This window comes from Corvus hawaiiensis, chromosome 3, assembly GCF_020740725.1.
Source record: "Corvus hawaiiensis isolate bCorHaw1 chromosome 3, bCorHaw1.pri.cur, whole genome shotgun sequence".
Lineage (NCBI taxonomy): Eukaryota > Metazoa > Chordata > Aves > Passeriformes > Corvidae > Corvus > Corvus hawaiiensis.
This window is the reverse complement of record NC_063215.1, coordinates 119,798,222-119,817,929: the sequence shown is the minus strand read 5'-3', so window position 1 is coordinate 119,817,929 and position 19,708 is coordinate 119,798,222. Positions and strand designations below refer to the sequence as shown.

Below are 19,708 nucleotides of genomic sequence, written 5' to 3'. Positions count from 1 at the left end.
TTTCAACAATAAACTGTTTTGGAGAAAAGCAAAAGTGCTGCTTGCAATGAAAAACAGACTGAGAAAATTATAGGCTGTTCTTCCATAGTGAAATCTGAATGGAACTATTAATTACAGAGCTCCAGCTCTGCTCCCAGCAATGACAAACTGCTCTGGAATATTCACCAGAAACTCATTAACAGGTGCCTAAAAACACAACTCTGGGGCACCTGGCACGGCACTGAATTACTTTCCATGAATTCTGCTTCTATAATCCAAATTCCACAAAAAATCCTGACAAATGCCTCCATGGTTTTGGATGAGATCAAATGAACGTCCTATAGTTAATTCCAGTGTCAGCATAGGATTGTAAGAGATAAGAAAGATGCTGTTGACCCATCAGCCCTTAAGCATGTTATTTTTAAGCAGAACTAGTCTCACTGAAATATCAGTCCCAAAACAAGATATGTATCTTTAAATGAAAGTAAACCTTATACGCCAAGCCTTTTTTTTTCCTCTCCCTTTTTCTTTCTTCTGGAATTTCATTTACTGATTAAATAGGGCCTTTAAACATCTTCAGCATCTCCTGAAATACAATACTCTGTATTTCAAAGTACTGTACTTAAACTAAATGGCAATGTCATCAGGAGGTATAAATAGAATTTATAAAAGCTAGCTGCAGTTCTAATTCTGAAACACTCAACTCCTAAATCTGGCATTTCCAGAAGCTTCCAGAACTCTTTTTCCTGGTGGCTGCCTTCCACCTGTCTGCTCTGCAGGCACCTCAGAAGGTGCCAGTGTCCATCAGGCACAGGTACATCTTTACCAAGATTCAGATGCCAGTTTTTGGCAGCCACAAATAAATCCAGGTAGGATTACAGCATTGCAGCAGGAACCCATCCCAGTGCAAGGCAGGATTATGGAGCTGGACCTGAGGCTGCTGGAATTCTCATCAATACTCCAACATTACTCCAAGCACTGCCCAGCTGCCTGGGACCTTTCTCCTGCTCTGGGAGGTGTCTGGCTTCCCTCCAAAGTTCCCAATTCTCTCTCCTGGCTGAGCTACACCCTCCAAGCAACTCCAGCAGATGCCCACGGAAGCCACAGGAGCGTTAGAAACATCACAAAGCTCTAAACCCACCAGCAAAACCCCAGCCAGAAATGAGTCACGTCTCTCACTGGCTGCAGCTCTCAGAAAAGCTGTTTTCCTGCAGAAACATCCTTTTGGCAAATCCACTACATTTACAATCCCTTTATGTCTGTAAAATCCTACAAAAGGAGACCAGCAGAGCACAAAGCAGCATTAAAACTTTTGGTTCTGCTACTCACTTGTCTCTCGGAGTTCTCTCGAAGTGCTTCAAGTGTCTTTTCAAGCTGTGCTTTTTCTTTCATCAAATCTTTACTCTGATTTTGACTGTTCTGAAGACTTTGTTTCTCTTGGCTAATTTCATTCTCCAGCTCTTCAAGCTGGGAAGAGAAACAGAAGTTTTGAAATGTATTTAAAAATGACACTCTTAGCTGGGTTGAAGGCACCCTCATAGAAATGAATAAAGAAGCTTAAGGGGAAGAATAAAACAGAAATTTCTAATCTTTAATTGAAACATTAATTTCTTCTGGGAATATATTTACTCCTGCCAGAATTTTCTCCCTGGCTCAGAGCACAGCATCTATAAAGTACTTTAAAAAAAAGGGTCAGATTTTCTCAGGCTCTGGGTATTTCCTCAAGCATCTTTTTTTTCTCTTAAAATTCCATTTTAGTGAGATTTATATTGCTCCTCCAAGACCCTTTTAACTTAGGAAGGTTGAATGTTGTTTGATCTCACTTAACTATTTCAAGAGATAATTAAGATGATTCCTTGGGAATTAAATATATGGGTTTGTTTTGTCAAATGGTTCCAACTTGCAGAGAGCAAAACTTTTTAATATTTAAAATACCCAAGGCATGATTTTTCTGTCACATTTAAGTTGTACCAAGTTGACCTGAATGATGTTTGTGTGCTTCTTACACCTATTCCTTTCTTTTGTACCTCCCAGCTGCCTTCTGGGCACAGCACAGAGGCTGCTCCAAAAAATACTAGCTTCTTAGGAATCAGAAAACTTATGGGAACATGGAATGCAGCAGGGATTTCTTTAATTTACTGTCTTTTTTAAATTATCTCTCACCCACTCTAAGAGTAGTCTTTCACCTGAAATAGCTGCTGAAGTCAAAGCTATTTTAGGAACTTTAGACATTTTCACTCCACTGTAATTAGTCTCTGTTTTTTTTTCAAATTTTTATTCTCTATAAATACCACTGACTACATTATTCTATTTGATACCCATAATTTGAGAAGTAAAGTATTGCAGATCAGCACAGTTAAACCTGACAAACTACCCTCTTTATCAATTCCTTGACCCACCTTCTCCCTTCCTCAGCTAAAATGAGGACACAGGACCAAGTTTTCAGCTCAGACTCATCCCTCACTCTTCACCTCTGCACACACATTCTCCTGCTTCACAATTACCAAAATTAATGTTCTCCAGTATTCTAAACCACTTTCATTACTCATCATATCCCCAATATATTATTATTTTTTCCCCTCACTGGTCCAAGACCTTTCTGAATAAACTGGTCACATTGTCACATCAATAAACAAGCAAAACTAAAGAAGATAAAAACCTCTTGGAGGTAGTTTTATTTTTTACCATAAACTTACAAACGCTGTAACTCCACTTAGACCCTTATCCAAATGCCTTACCCAAAATAACAGCAATTCATAAAATTACCCTTTAGAAAGAAAATAGCAAAGAACATTAGGCAGTTCTCACACAATCCAAGCACACCTTGACCTTTACCTTCTTGCTAAGTCTTTGGTTTTCTTTTTCCATTTTCAGAATCCTTGAACTGCTGCCTTCCACAGAGCCCACTGCACTTTGCAGTTCTTCCACAGTCTTCAGCAAACTTTGGTTTTCCATTTCCAGCTTCAGTAACCTGCTGGATGTCAGCTCATTCACCTCATGGCCTAGTGATTTCTGGGGCACTGCAGGAGAAAAACACCATCATTAAAATAAAAGGTGACTTATTACCCTGAGTTCTTTGCATTTTTAAACGTAGGGGATTTAGCAGCCTTTGAAGGTCCCTCTGATGCCTTCTTGGTGACCAGAGCTGGTTAGGATTAGAAATGTTAAAAATTAAAGTATGTTCTACTCTCCTAATGTTCCTAATCACAGCAGGGATTTGTTTACCACAACTTGGGATGTATCTCCAAATTTCCACAAGTGCTTTGCACAGAATCCAGTTTATATCCAAGCATGTTATACTGAAACAATCAAAATTGTTACCACAGCTCTTCTCCTTAGCTTTGAGAACAGCAAAGCAAGAAGTCTCAATCTGTGCTGAGGAGTACAAAAGTCTGAATGTAAGTGCAAGGTATTTAGGGGGTTTACACCACTGAACAAGAATCACAAGAACAGAGTTTTCATGTAGGCTGTATCTCCATGGATACATGGGAATCAGCATTTCCCAAGAGGATGACATGCTCTGTATTTCAGAAATAAGGACATTTCATTTCCTAATGCCATCCTGCCTCTGAGATTTTAATTTCAATCACTTTGCAAGCATTAACTATGTTTACCTTCAGAAAGTTCAGTAGTCCTATTTATCTGCTCAAGCTCCCAGCCAAGATGCAAAGACTCATCCATACTTTGTTTCTGAGCCATTTCTAGGGTCATATTTTCCTCCATGAGCTCCTCAATCTTCTTTCTGTCCATATCACGCTCCTTGAAAATTATTTCACAGGTTAAAAGAAAAGTCTCAATATGTGCAGAGTATTTTATTATCTATTTATTATCTATATTATTATATGCTAGTAATATCTGTATTCTATCATCTTTACTATGTTGTCACAGGGAAGGGCAAAGTGCTCTTTTCTGATTTGCTGACACAGTGAGATGGGGAGGAACTGGCAAAAGCTGGGAGAACTTTGAAGGGAACAGGAACAACCAGTGAAGAAGATTACAAAGAAGAACCTCTTCTCCTCATAACCTGCAGCAATCACTCCCTACTCTTCCAAAGTTTACTTCTCTCTGAGTATTAGGAAACAAAGTGCATGGGGTGAACACAACACTTAAGTGACAATTCATTATATTCACATCAAAATACCAATCCTATTGCTCTTGAGTCTCTGCTGATTTATCATCACATTCCTTCTCTATCTACTATTTTGAAGGCTTTTATTAAAAATGGAAACGAAATTCAGTGTGTATCAGTTGCCTTTGCCACCCTCCCCTGACACTCACCATCTCCATATCATGCAATTTAGCTTTTAGCTGTAAATTCTCTTTTTCTAACTCGTGCAGTTTATCCGAACGGGCTCGTGTCCCCTCTAATTGATCTTCCAACATTGTCTTGGTTTCTAGCAACACTTGATTGTCCTCCTTTAACTCCTGCAAAAATTGAGCAACAACAAAAAATAAATCCCAAACCGAAAATATTTCCCTGCTCATACCAACTTTGACACCATCACAAGCAGTTTCAGAAACCTAAACTAAAACTGGGAGCTGCAAATAAATAATAAAAAATAGAAAATAATAAAAAGCACACTTACAGCAATTTCATACAAATGCAATTTATGAATTTCGATGAAAATAAAATCTGACATAAATTAGATGGAATACTCCCTAAGCCATTAAGAACAAATAAGGTGTTGATAATTAAACCATCAGTATCTCTGTGATTTGGGCTGTGATCTGGAAAGAGCTCCTGCATGTACAGCCCAAAATTAGGTTTATAGGCCACTGGGCCCAAAGTCAGGCCATGATCTGAAAATGCAACCACAATCTTAAAATAAAACCAGCCACTCTCAAGGTCCTGAGCAGCTTTCAGTACAGAGAGGATTTTTTCATAGCATGTGATGAAAGTAATGTGCAAAATACATAAATGGCAATTTTCCTCATGATATAAAGACAAAACTTTTCAAAATTCACCACATAGTCAGCTGCAAAGCTGAGAAAAGATCACATAAATATCCTTCATACTCCTCCCTACACAAATATTAAATTAACTCCTAATTATTATGAAGCAAACCCAACTAATTAACATCTATCTGCATTAAAGTATGCTTGAAATAAACAATAGTTTACAAGCAATGAAAACATATAAACAAATTTTAGGGGGTTTATTAGTTCAAACAGTCTATGAAAATGAAACTTCCACTGTTGTCAAATCCTGTATACCAGTCTGCTTTCCTTTACTAATTTCTTATGCCATATGGCACTTGCCCATCAAATTTGGCATTTACAGACAGAATGATGGCCTGAAAAATTCCTGCATGTTGATTTGACTCCTAAATCACTAACTCATGGCAGAACTCTAAGTTCCCCTTGCCTGGTGTTGGCACATCTTTTTTTAGTGTATTTTATGCCATTGTCCCGTACTCATTTATGTGAACAGCCTGTATTTCCTCAACACTTGACTTAGAAAATTGCCTTCCCTTAGGAGACCTACAGGAGGAGAAAGAAATTATTATATTTATAGCATCTTTTGAATTAATTCCTCCGTGGGTTTCTCAACCCATCCTTCACAGAGGCTTCCACTGGCCTTGCTAGCTTAGAGCTACGGTGAACACTGCTGACCTCCATGCCATTAGACATGGAGACAATTCCCTAAAAACCGCAGTTTGTCACAAAAACCTGACTGCCATATCCCAGAGCAAGAAGCTGCAACCCTTTTTCAAATCCAATGTTTTAATCTCCAAAAAAGCTTTGAAAAAGCCCCAGCCAAGAGAAAAACGGTGGTTGTGGATGACTTTTTCCCTGGATTTACTCACCTCCACCCTGGCTTTGTAGAACTCAATGTCATGGAGCCTCTCCTTGTAGCGGCTGACTTCACTCTCCAGCTTGTCCACTCGGATCGCCTTCTCCCGGAGCGCGTCCAGCTCATCCCTGTACACCCTGGCAGAGCGGGCATCCGACAGCAGGTTCATGTTCTGGCACAAAGGGAGACACAGAAATAAAGGTAAGGCTGGACAGGACGTGGTAAAGGATAACACAGATCTTCATTGTTTAAATCAGGGTAATGCAGAGAGGTATCAGTTAATTCTGAGAAACACAAAGGAACAGTAGAATGTATTTCAGAGGGTTCGTTCAGATGACGTATTTCCAAGGAAACTGCATTGGCCTTTTTCAAGGACTCACTGTAGTTTTGTGTGTTGCATATTTATGTATGTATTTAGGGGTTTTTCCCTCATTATTGACACACAAAGTATAAAGAAAAACCAGACAAAACTAGAGCGCTTTCATTTTAAGAAAATCCTCCCAGAGGATGCACTGGGGGCAAATTGCTTGACTGTTGAAACAAAAATATTAGAGAAGAAATACTAACCTAAGTCAGGACACTTTTTTCCATCATAATATACCAAATAAAGGAATAAATGACACAAGATCAGGTTCAGAGTGCAAAATAAAAAAAAAGAAACATGGAAACATACTTAATATCAAAGAAAGAGTGGTGAATTGTTCTGGTGGTGGCAACTTTTTTTTAAATAATAAAATTATTAAACCCACACCTCTTGCTGAAGTCTCTTCAGTTCAGCTTCCATCTGTTCCAGTTCTTGTTTACAGTCAAGCAGCTGCTCAGTCTTTTCCTCACTTAGAAGAGAAAACACAAACCAGTTAAACATGGCCATGAAACCTGCTAATGATCACCAGGTTTGAGAACGAAATGCTGAGATTTGTGAGGCTTCCACCTTTAACCCACAATTTCAGGGACATCAGAGTATAAAATTTAGGGTTGCCGTTATGACTTAGTTATTCTTTTGGTTTAAGTCTTTATCTAATATTTTAAATGTTAAGTCTTTTTGTAGTCCTTTAAATTGTTGTTTCCTACTCATGCAGGGTAGAAAACAGGGTGCAAGAAAGGAATTCTTGCAATAAGGGATTTTTGCTAACAAACCACAGACAATACACATGAATGTGTACCAGGAGATTCACATCCAAAAGTCAACTCAGAATAATGTCAAAACATACATTCAAAAGGCCCAGATTCTTTCCAGGAGAACCAGACACTAAACCCCTTGTCACAATCATATAAAGCCAATTTTAAAAGCACTTCTGTAGATTCATAATTCCTTTTTTTCTTGCAGAGAAGAATCAAGGTTTTTAGGTGTCTACTCAGCTGAAGAAGATACTGCTTAATAAGCTCAGTAATTTCATGAAACACATAATGAATTTTAATTTTATGGAAACAACACAGTGTCTGTTTTAGTCTACTCAGAAACCTGTGCTAAAACCAATTTGACGTAGAATGTTGCAATTCCTACAGGACTCATTCTTAACTTCCAACTCATTTCTCAATCTTTGAAAGATGAGTTTGTTAAACCATGACTAAGTGCAAAGGAAATATTTAATTCTCTCACAGACAAAGAATACCTGATGTTCAACATTCAACTGCACCTCAGAACAAAAAGTATTTGCTATTGAAAAACCTGCCAATATTGAATATTCTTAAAAGATGTATTACATACACAAATGTGTTACTGTGTATTTCACATTCTGGAATACAAGTAAGACACAAAAGTAGAAAAGGGGGAAGTAAGAGACTTTAATGGACTGCCATGTATAATACAATCTCAAAACAATCATACCAACAAAGAATAGGTATGTTTCAAACAAAACTAGAGCAGTTGTTTTTAAAAATGAGCCAATTTCACCATGAATGATCTTTTTACAACCAGACATTGTTTGGAAAAGGTCACTGAGCCTACAAGCACAGGAGGTTCAGCTTTGCACAGCTCACTGCAACATCCCTGTCACAGCTCTCCCCCTCCAGAGGTGCTCAGAAACCAGGCACAAACAGAAATGTATTCCTGATTTCTGTAACTTTTCCATCAGCATCCATATTCCTGTGATTGTTCTACACGGGAACACACAGAACTCAGCACTCAGAAAATGAGGTGTGCAATTTCCAGCTTTGGAGTTTCTATATTCCCTGGTTTGCATCCAACTGAAAAATCATCTTTACAGACCTTTTATATGAAATTACATCAGCTACAGTGCATATTAAACCAGGTATGAAGGTTCACTGCCAAAACCAGATTATAAATAAATTTTACGCTGAGTATTTTCAAGTCTGGAATTAAAGCAATTTTAAATTTATCAAATAGATGCAGCATTTAACACCAAATACTGCAGACAGAAGTTAATTCATCCATCTGATATTTTAAAATACTGCTACATGTAAAGGGAATTTATTTACCAACTGAATTCAAGTAAGAGTGCAAAATGTGGACTGTTCTGAGCCATCAGTGTTGCCCTAATTGCACGCTTCAGCTACAGACTGGAGAGGATTGGACTAAATTATACAGAACATACCAGTGTTCACTGTTTAGGCTATCTATTAACTGTCAATCAAACTAATAACAGCAATTTTTTCACTAATTTTCTTGGTGCAGCTGTTTATAGAATATCCTGGGCGGGCTCATTGCAGGAGACACATAATAATACAGACATCAGGAAAAAAGAGCCCTATCTTTTGTCCTCTGTTCCTCATGGAGACCACGCTGCAGTGGGGGAAGGGGATCCTCGGACTAAATCAACAAGATCCTTAATCCAGCCAGCTAGAAATGATCTGGTCAACAAACTGGGAATTGCGACTTATGCCACCTTCAGCTTGTAATTGAATTTACCTGTCTCCTCTCTCCATTGCTGAATTTAAAAAATCTTTATTCGTGCTGTTTCCACACATATTGAATCTCTTCAGATTTAGCATTTTAATTCAGAACACACACACACACTTCACTCTGCTAAAACAACTGACACATTGCTACAGGGAGAAGCAGATTCTCCACAGGTCTGTTATTGATCTTCTCTTTAAGTAACTCCTCACTCTGCTCAGATTTGCTCCTTGACCATGAAGACAAAGTGCCCAGAGAAACCTACTGAATCAGGAGTAGTTTTCAGGGGCAAGTACGTGTTGTGCAGACAAGAAATCTTTTACACAGGAACAAAGAGGTGGGGAACAGGAAATCATTCTAATGGAAAGTTTTTGTCCTATCTGCAATGAAATTAAACCATGAATGAACCATAGGTAAATATTTCCTGTTGGAAACAGGTCACCTAATCATGCCACTGAGAAGGAATCCCTCCTGCACCATCTCCTTTTAATGACCACCTGGTTTGAGAACAAAAGGCTGAGATTTGTGAGACTTCCACCTTTATTCCCCAATTTCAGGGACACCAGAGTGTAAAATTTAGGTCAAAATACCATTATGAATACAAACAGAGACAAACACAGATGAAAAGTTGTATTTGTCCCATGGGTCCACAAATCTTCTTGTATTATAAAAACACCCCTCCTGGGAAGCAACAACTAAAAGAAGCATTTAAAGCTGTAATTTACCACTTGAAAGGATGAAGAATTGGTCAAAGAGGACTAGAAGTGTGCATTTTGAAAGGATTTGAGTGTGTATTGGTACTCACAGCTCCTGCCTAAGCCTCCTGATCTTGGCCTTGGCGTCAGCGAGCTCCACGCTCAGGTGCTGCCGGCTCTCCGTGCGCTTCATGCCGGGGGAGCCGCACGGGGACTGCGCCGCCGACGCGTGAGGCAGGAAACGGAGACAGTCCCGCTCCTCTGACAGCTCAATGATGGTCTGGGGAAGCAGAGCACAGGCAAAAGTCCAGAGTGGCATTCACAGAGCCATCTCGGAGTGTATCATTCATATCAGACACTGGAATGGCACCAGAATGATGGAAAGGTTTTGGCCACAGAAGAAGACAGAAGCTCTACTTGCACCTCTACACCCAAAGTAAAGAGCTGCAGCTCTTGCACAGGACCATCTGGCTATCTGAAATTTTATTTTTCATTTTAGATTTAGACTTTTAAGCCCACAAAATGACCAGTGCTCAGAATGGACTGGGTAATGAATGGTGTGAATTCCTTGAAAACCACCACCTCTTGAAAATAAACGTGTATCTCTAAGCAAAGTTGTGCTCTTCAGTGAGCAGCAGCATCCTTAACAACTAAATAAAACATCAGACCTACAGGAACATCCCTATTTCCTCCTATAAATAAAGGGGTTAGCCTAATATGAACATCTCTTGTAGTTTAAGGTATTTTTCCTTTGTTTTTTCCTTTGCACAAAGGCATCACCGCCATCCCCTACCCTCTGTTTTACTCCTGTCAAGGCTGTGATCTGGAAAAAATGTCAAAGGAATATCTGGAATAATTGCAACACTGACATATGCACTCTACTGAGGGGCAAATCTGGGACCACCGAGATGATTCATAACTTGTAATTTTTATTAAATACAATTCTGTTCCTTGATTCTGACACGGTACAACAACTGTGCCTCATGATACGCCTGCAACACGTCCTCTCCTGGTATGGATTCTGCTTTATCCCCCTCAAACCTGGACAACAGGATACAGGAATAGAACAGGCAGCTTTCAGTGATTGGCTTGCAAATTGATGGGTTATTGATTCCTGGTAAATGCAGCTGAAACAGCTTTGGATTTTCTGTTTTCAGCTACAGATGAATGTTGAAGTTATTTCACATTTCAGTTACACAGAAAATACCACCTGCTATCCTTCCTACTTTAACTTTCCTACATTTATTTAAAAAATTGCACAAAGGAACTCCCTGAAACAACTTTCTGGCAGTCAGGAAGCCTTGCTTTAACATGTCAGAAGAAAATGAAACTGTTAGTTAGAAACATCCTGAGCTGCATCATCTCCAAAAAAAAAAAAGATTTCTTGTATTTCTCTTAAGCACCAACCCACATCCATACCTCTGAGTGCTCATCTCTTTCATCTATAAGTCTTTTTAAATGCAATGCCATATTTTTCAGGAGAGGTTCAACATACTCTTGTGTCAGCACAATGACATCCATCCACTGCAGGTCAAACACATTTTCCTGATTATGAGTTACCTACATGGGGTGAAATGAAAGAGAAAAAACTTCCTCTTGGAATTTTAAGAGTAGAAAGGAAGCATAAAGAAAATACAGCTGCAACTCTACAGGTTAAATTCTCTATACAAGGTATGAAAATACCCATTTAAAATATATTAAATTATATGAAATGGAGGGGGGTTTTCATCTATCCGGAAGCAGCACCTTGTTCCTTCTGGCAAGGTGACAATGATGTATTATAAATTACCTACCACATACATTGATTGGAATTGTATTTTATAAATAAATTTGCATACAAAGATTCCACTAAACTAAATTTGCTGCATGTAACTAAGAAACCCTTAAAGCAACAAACTTGCTTTCTGGTACTGCTCCAAAAATATAATCCAAAAATGCTCAATCATGAAATCTTTTGGTGAATCGAGTGAAAAAATAAAAGCCTTTTTTTGCTTAGTACAACCACTCAATATGCAAATCACATACTTGATTTACTTGCCATTGAACATGTGCAGCTCCCCTTCCTGCAATACAACAGCTCATCTCAAAAAACCCCCCAATATTAAAAGCAGAAAAACCCCAAAATACCTCCTGAATATGGGCTGCAACAGCTGCTCTGGTATCAAAATCCAGACTTTGGATTCTTTCAATAAATTCTTCTTTTTTCTGACACTAAAAATAGAGACATCTATTTTATACACATTTGTATGTATAATCACAAGTATTTTCACTCCTCTTTTGTATTTCAAAGAGCTTAAACTTATAAAGCTGACATTGCAATGGTCACATGGCTAAATTATCATCCAATAATTCTGGTGACCAGTAAATCTGTAATTTGTGCCATGCTACAGTAATTATAACTTTCAACACTAATTAAATGATACAAGGAAAACAAATTGAAATGGGTTAAGGAAGCGGTTTCTTGAAATTGTTACTTATTCAAATTTTGTGGTTTATTAAAAACACAAAAATAGCTGCAGTAAGTGAATTTTCAGTGCTTTAGCATTTCCTTCCTTCCTTTACAATATCAGGTAAATTAACACTATTGAAATTAGTAACCCATTAGAAATCCTACATACACAGTTGGAGGTATTTGTGCAATAAGAGGTGTAGGGTTGTAGCCATTTTAATTGTCAGAATGTTCAGATTTTTCAAGGAATCCAACTGTACCACCAAAGGAAGAAAAGTTTTATACCACCACCCCAAGTATTAAAATAATAAGAAAAGAGATCAGTAACTCAAAAATTTCATAGAGACACAACCATAATTAAACCTACCTGAACTGCACAACCAAGCAAAAGCAGGAGGAGCTTTTTTACTTCTTCAGTACCTGGTTCTAAGAAGAAAACAAGAAAAAACGGTAATTGTGCGATTGTAATTGGAGCTTCTTCCCCTATACCTCAGAAAACACCAGGTTTTCTCCTTATTTCCATAAAATTTATGTTAACCTAGTTTAGAAAACAACCAGAGGAGGAAAAGCCCATCTTTCAGCTCAGTCCTTTTCGCCATTAACTGCCAACTTCCAGAGTTAACAAACACCTCAACAGCCATAACAATTTCAAATGGAAAAAAAAATTCAGCCCTTCAAAAAGCAAAACTTCAGAGTGACATTTTTAGAAGTGCTTTGGAGACCTACAATCAAGTTTTCAACGGTAATCTCGAGTATCTCAAGATAGTTACAAAAGGGCTTAAATTATCTGCCACTCCCAAGCTGGAAGAGTTTAGGTGACAAGTTCATTTAAATTCTTTCACTTAGGTGACAAGTTCATTTAAATTCCTTACAAAGCTGTATTAGATATTCATCTGCACATCTAAAAAATCAAAATGTGTTTCCAAATCTGGCCTTAAGCATCTTAATCTCCTAAAGAAGCTTAAGTTAAAGAACTCTTTACAGATTAATAAAAATGTTTCTTACTTTTTACGTTCACAATGTCCTCATCTTGCAACTAAATACAGAAATATATTCTATATCTAGAACATAAATGCCATGAGGCAAATGCTTCAAGGATGACAAAATAGTTCAGGCGTTGACTCAAGCTGCTTCTTTTGGAGGGAGCTACATAATGTGTATAATCCAAATGAGCATGGAATATTTGAGTTTTTCCAGAGAGGTTTCTCAGGTGGATAAACACATTACAAAAAATGTGGACTCAAATGGGAGAATTTTAATCATTTATTCAGACTTTTTGTGTTCCAAAGGCTCGAGCTGTGAAGTCTTTTATGGCAAAACAGAAAAAACATCACGGAATGTGTCTCACCAGAAGCTGCTTCAGGTGAGGAAGGGGAATTCCACCTGTCTGGCTTATCAATAAAGGTTAACAGGAATAGTGGAACAGGAGGAATCCATGCCAACAGCTCATATCCTACATTCACTTATCCCAATAAATTAATCACACTTTTAAAATTTTTAAGTAATCCCTGAGCTCCTCTTCACTCTTCATCTCCTGACTGGCTTTCAAATGCCTGCCTGAATATTGATTCCTTGTCTCTCCCCCACATTCCCCGAAGGACCAGGGCAAAATACTGAACCAGCTCAGCTTCTGTCATCTTCTATGTTTTTCTTCCTTTTCCTCCATCAAAACCACAGAAATAGATGATTCTCTTCTACACCCTCCAAGCTGCTGCTGAACTTTGTCCCTACCCTGTGCCACCGTTTGATCCTCCCTGTGTTCACTCTTATCCCTTTCCCACCCTCCGCAGGCTTCCATCCTTCCCTGCCTTGCTCCCTCAGAAATATGAACTTGCTTTAATCTTTCCCCTTCCCCTTTGACTCATCATTATCCCTTTGTAATTTAATTTAACATTTACAGTCACGGGCTGTAGCTGCTGTCCTCCAGTTTTCTCCTCCAACTGCCTTCCTGCCAATCAGCTCAGGAAATATTTCCTGATAAAATCCCTGCTGACCCGTTTTACCAAACCTCTACTCCAGCCTTCTCCCTGCATTTTCCTCCAGAAGCCAACTGCTTCTGGTATCTGCTCCTGCCATCTGCAGTTTGGCATCTTTCGAGATTTCTCTACTCATCACTCCTTAAGTGAAGGGGAAAAACTGGGAGACATCCCTGTGAAAAATCACACCTCCAGCCTAAGTTTTAGTGGACCAAATCCAAGTCTTTATCAGGGAATTGACTTTTACTCCAGGGCTTGCCTTGATGCAACCAGATTTACACAGCAAGTGTCTCCAAAGGTCACTGAGGTTTAATTTCCCTGCAACTGCCCAAAAAAAGCTTAAAAATCCAAGTAGGGATGAGATCCTTTTCCAAGCTGACACAGCAAGAGCAGTCCTAACTTTCAAAGGGGAAAGGTTCTGGATAGAACCCAAAAGAACAGGTCTATCTGCTGGTTCAGTCCAAACTCTGTGACTGAACTCCAGCAGGGATCTGAAATACCTTCAAGAATGTTGTCCAAGCATAACAATTTTTCTTCCATGTGAGGGCTACGCTACAGGAAAGTCCAAATTTTCTCACAAATCCAAAAACATCCCCATAGAAGAGCAAAGCACACACCAGCAAAGGTTCCAGCTGCCAAACCACAGATCCCGGAACACAAAGACAACTCCTTAAAAATGACCAAACCATAAAATTGAATGTATACAACTGAATGCAATATTATCTCTGTGGGGTTTGATAGTGCATTTTCCATAAAATGTCATCTTATACTACACAATATTGTTAAGACATTTTCTCTCAGTATTTTGAACAGAATAAAAAATGTCAACTACAAAACAATACTATGACCTTGGGTTTTTCTAATCTGTTTTCCCAGTAAATCTGGTTTCTAGGCAAATCCACGGAGTCTTTCGAAAGCCTTAAGAAAGTCTGGAATCAAAGTTACAAAAGCACAATGCATTCTGCTCTTTTGGAAAGGAAGAGACCACATTCACACTTCTTGGTGCATATGACAGCAGCTGCACATATATAAAAACTGAAAAAGCTGTGACCTCGGAAGCAAAAGCAGCAATATTCAGAAGCAGAAAGTAAAAACCAAAAGAATTAAAGCAAGATACCTACAGAGATGGGATATGTGCAGATGGGATACGGAAAATACCAACATTATGTGTCCTGGGATTGAGAAGTGAGCAAACACAGATGGTTCTTCTGGCTCATGAGGAACCCCCTGGCCCACAGACACAGAAGCATGGCAGAGAAGACATCCCAAAGAAATAAAAACAGCCAGGGGAAGCTACACAGCCTGTTAGAGCAGTTCCTGACCTCTCTGCTGAGGTGTCAGAACATCAGGAGGAGAACACCTGGGACACATTAGACCCAAGTAAATAAATTCTGCCCAATCCATAGTGGCTCCATGCAGGCCAGGTGTGTCTGCTCCGTGCTTCTGGAATTGAGAGCATGGTGCAGAGATTCCCAAGTGGCTGTGGATAGTCAGCTGGCTCCACACAGGCTAATTTTCTTGGTCTGAAAATTGCAACTCTCAGAGCTGGAAGCAGAGAAGGTGGGAGCATGGAGAAGACAGTGTCAGTTCAGGGGAGAAAGCAAGAAGGTAATTGCAGTATTTTTCAGGTAAGGATGCAAGAGAAGCAGGAGAGTTTGGGGGAAGGAAAAACAAGGATTAGGAGCTGGATCAAGTGAGATGCACTGAACTGCCAATTCCCTCAGCGGTGACATAGGTAAAGAAAGGTGAAAGTGCAGTAGCTGGGAGTACGTGAAACTTCAACTTTGTGCCATCAGTGGTTCCCTGGTTGCTGGGAAATGCACTCGGGCTCAGTATAAATCCTAGTGACAGCCAGGGCTGAAGCTGGGGCAGAACACATTTTTTACAGTGTGGACCCTTAGTATGGACAAAGAAAATCATTATTAAATCATTACTCATCATTATTAAACCACTTATCTGATAAAGTATTTACACAATCTTCTGCTGAAAGGCTCAATCCTATAGGAATTTTATTTCCAGTGAAAGAATATAAATTATCACACCAGCATACATTTTTACCTTAGTCAAAAATAAACTTACCAGAAAAAGGATTCTTGCCAATTATTAGCACATTTGGCAAAGACATCATGATCAGCTGCTGCAAAGTCTCCTATAGAAGTTAATCAAAACATTATTTACATCATATGTACATCAACACCCACTAAAGAGAAATTAGTATTCATTAAATAGTTTAGTATTTTTCAGGACTTCATGCATAGACATTCAATACTTAATTATTTGGACTCCAATTAAAAAAATCAAACTTACAAGTTACTTCTACAAAAGCCTTGTTTTACTGGTTTGCACAATCATCTCACACAGGAAAATCCTCTTGTGGCAATGAGCTGGCTTAGGGATCTTAAGCCAAAGAGATCCCAAGTCTCAGAATGAAGCAAAACCCTTTAAATTTATTATGCTCATGTTTCCCTGACTAATGTATTGATACACATTTGTTTTACTGGCTCTAAGGTGCATTTCTACTGCAAAGGATCCATTTCCTTTATTTCACGCTTTCTTTGGCCTCACCAAAACGTGGATGTGAAAATCCCAGGGGTTTTTGCTGCAGTGACACTGGACCAGCTGTGAATAGAAAGGTACAAACCCCTGTCTGCACAATCACATGGAATTTCAGCTTGGAAATGCCACACACCAGGCCGCAGCTCTGCCTATCTGTTCCATGGATTCCATCAATGGAGCTCCTGTAATGGCTGTAATCGGGTCAAATCCCCAGTCTAGACAGAGTCTAATTCTCCTGAAGCAGAATAGTCTTTCTCCTGTTCCCAGATGTTTATTCCCATCCTATAGTCAGGCTTTTTGTTTCTCCACAGTGACAGATCCATTACTATATAAAATGTTCCTACTCAAAAAAAATGTATTCCAGAAGAGTCCAAGGCACACACCAGGTGTCATATTGTAAGCAAAAACCTAACACAAGTCCACTTGCTTTAGGTCTAATTGAAAAAAACCCTGTATTTCTTTAAAAACACCTGTAGAAATTATTAGCCACAGCTGTACTTGAAAGTTCCCATCAGTTAATACAGGACATTAAAATCATATCGGAATTGATTAATAGTAGACTGCAAAACATACATTCCTTCTGGGCATGCCTAAGACAAATTATAAGGAGGGAGAAAACAGCTTTGACCTCCTCAAATACCATGAATTTCAACCAACCATGACACCTGTACTTCTCAGACTTTGATAAAGACAATTTTCAAATAGAAACAAGACATGAAGTGCACCACAGAATGCTTTAAATCAACACAAAACAGATAAAATACAAGGAATTTACTGAGTATCGATAGCTACTATGAAAGAAAATCACGTATTTTCAGAGTGGCTTTTTGTTGTTTTTTGGGGGTCTTTTTTGGTAGTACCTCAGATAATTCCATGATGCTATCATAAAGCTGATCATGTAACATAAAGCAGAGTATGAGCAGCAGTTACCAGAATATGTGCCCTGTATGGACATGATCAACTGTTTCCTTACAACACCCCTGCCTTGCTCCAGAGATGTCTGACACCTTTTCTGTCACTCGGTGTTAAACCTCAGCACTGGGTTAGCTTGCACAAACTTTGACAGTTCATTAGCATTTATTGTACTGAAGATTTTCACATCCTCAGTCAAATCTGCTGAGTGTCACGGAAGCTCACTGGATTAAACCTTTCAAGCCCACCAAAAATTTAGAATCACAGTCCTGAATTAACTGCTGAGAACAGCTCCACACTCTTACCCTGCCCAGAAATGTACACGCTCAAATTACTGGTTCAGGACCGGAATTGTAATTCCAGAGAACAACAAAGATGACACAGGAACAAAATAAACTTGACCAATCTAACATTACACCTTAATTTTGAATGTTATATTCTACCAGTGCGGGCTTTTTGACAAGTACATCCACAACACTGATGCAATTATTCCCTAAACTGGGAGAAGGTTTTCCACAGTTGTAAAAACACATGGAACAAACCAGCATGGACAAGCTCACAATGAGAAGTGTTAAGAGTTAGGTTAACACACTGCAAAAATTCCAGATTCCCACATTCATCAGTGTCTGATTCCAACACAATAATATCCTCTCTCAGTACAGTGAGTGCTCTCCTGTTCCCTCCCCTGAGATCCCAGGCATCCCCAGGGAACACCCCCAGGCATGGTGCCTGTACACTCAGCTTTCAGGAGCACTCGGGTGTGAGGCTCCTGCTTCACCCCAGGCTAAGGGAGGCCTCTCAGATTGATTCCAAGGCATCCATCAAGCCCCAGCTTTCCTGCCTTGGGGAATTTCACAGGTGACAGGAACTCAACTGACCCCTCTGTGAAACAGTCCATCCTTTAACACTTCCACTACCACGAAGCACAAACCTCCCTGCAGGCACGAGGGCAGTGAACATCTACATAGGCAAAAAGCAATTTTGAATTCAAAGGAGCTCTCCAGTTTGGAGAGTAAATGCCTCTACTCCTGCTAGAACACCAGCCCTTCAGTGTTTGCGTGGTCCCTCACGTGTGATCAAAACCCTGAAAGACTGGGGAGGGAAAGGGGGGAAAACTGTGTGAAACAGTTGAAAGGGCAGTTTAATATAGCTTGGACCACTGAAGGCATGGTGACTGTTTTTAACATTTCTTACATAAGAATACTTTTTTATTTTAAAAAAGCTCTAATAAACTTATTTCTATCACAAAGGTTTGGAGCAACATCCACAATCCTGAATCATCCAAAGGTACCTAAATGCCAGCAATTCTGCCCGATACTGGAGGACTTGGACTGGCGATACCATGAGGCCAGTGCAGGACAGGGAATGCTTTGTGTTCCAATAAAGATCAATCCTGTCAGTGTTTGTGCCTTCTGTTGCACCAGTTGTGGAACACTAATGCCTGGTGGAAAACGACTTCCATTAGGAAAAGGAAAAGCACATGGGCCTTAGCAGGCAACACATATATCCATGCACAGAGGCTGCCAAGGAAAGAAGGATGGGAAGTGCTGGGAAGATGTTCCGTGGTTGGTCACGGCAGTGACAGCTGGGAATTCTCACTGCACTCGGAGTTTTGGAAAGCACACGCTATGTGTGTACCCAGGAGGAGAAGCAGACTGCAGCACAGGCTGGCCAGGATGTGTGGGGAGAGGCAGAGCAAAGGTTTTCTCCCAGGTCTGGGCTCTCCTGGCAGGAAGGAGCAGGGAAGTGTGGAAGGACACTAAAAGCCACACTAAAGGGACGCTGGTGACAGCTGCAGTGCCCAGCTGTGGCACGTCCATGTGTACAACATCCTATCCAGCTCAGCACCCAGCAGGCACAGGAGCAGCATAAAAAAGGCATAAAACTTCAGTGGCTCTTTCACAGCTCTGACTTAGATCCTCACTGCGTTTACTACAAATTCCCGAATTCATTCTAGGCCCAGTAACTTTCACCACGTTTTTCTTACAAAAATTCCATTTACAAGACTAAATGCACATGTAATAATCTCTCTCACTGGCACAAAACTTACTTCAACTCAGAAGATACCAACCAATAGTACTTAATGTACTACAGGAGTAATTGAACACACGAAGTATCTATTCTATAAAGAGACCATCATTCATACAAAAGTGTGTTCACACCACCCTTATAGCTGTAAATAGTGATAAAAAATTTGACCAGATATATAAACAACCATCCATACAAATATCTCTTGATGATCTTATTCCTGTTACCCTCAAAGCCGTAACTATAGAAAAAAGTTTAGAAATAATTCCAGGCAAAACATAAGACAACAATTACTGACCTGATAGTAAGTTTTTATTTGTTTCACCAAAATAGACAAATTTTGAATCCTTAATGATGCATCATTGTTTACTTTTTTGTTTATCCTCTGATTAGCAGACTTTGGATTGCTGCAAAAAGAAAAGAAAAAAGAATACATGAAACACACACTACATTAATCTTTAA

General features: G+C 39.4%; 1 protein-coding gene across 21 annotated transcripts in view; it reads right to left on the bottom strand.

The window, feature by feature from the left end:
* CCDC88A (coiled-coil domain containing 88A) overlaps positions 1–19,708 on the bottom strand; it is a 65,258-nt gene that overhangs the window by 29,982 nt on the left and 15,568 nt on the right. For 20 of the 21 annotated variants that reach the window (XM_048299100.1, XM_048299101.1, XM_048299103.1 and 17 more), the window contains 12 exons: positions 19,545–19,653; positions 15,830–15,899; positions 12,142–12,200; positions 11,453–11,536; positions 10,745–10,885; positions 9,436–9,605; positions 6,525–6,606; positions 5,787–5,945; positions 4,258–4,404; positions 3,594–3,738; positions 2,815–2,999; positions 1,309–1,446 (listed from right to left, as the gene is read on the bottom strand). In XM_048299100.1, coding sequence (XP_048155057.1) covers positions 1,309–1,446; positions 2,815–2,999; positions 3,594–3,738; positions 4,258–4,404; positions 5,787–5,945; positions 6,525–6,606; positions 9,436–9,605; positions 10,745–10,885; positions 11,453–11,536; positions 12,142–12,200; positions 15,830–15,899; positions 19,545–19,653 — 1,489 coding nt within the window. Of the gene's footprint in view, positions 1–1,308; positions 1,447–2,814; positions 3,000–3,593; positions 3,739–4,257; positions 4,405–5,786; positions 5,946–6,524; positions 6,607–9,435; positions 9,606–10,744; positions 10,886–11,452; positions 11,537–12,141; positions 12,201–15,072; positions 15,254–15,829; positions 15,900–19,544; positions 19,654–19,708 lie in introns of those variants that run through there. The other variant, XM_048299114.1, reaches the window with a different exon arrangement.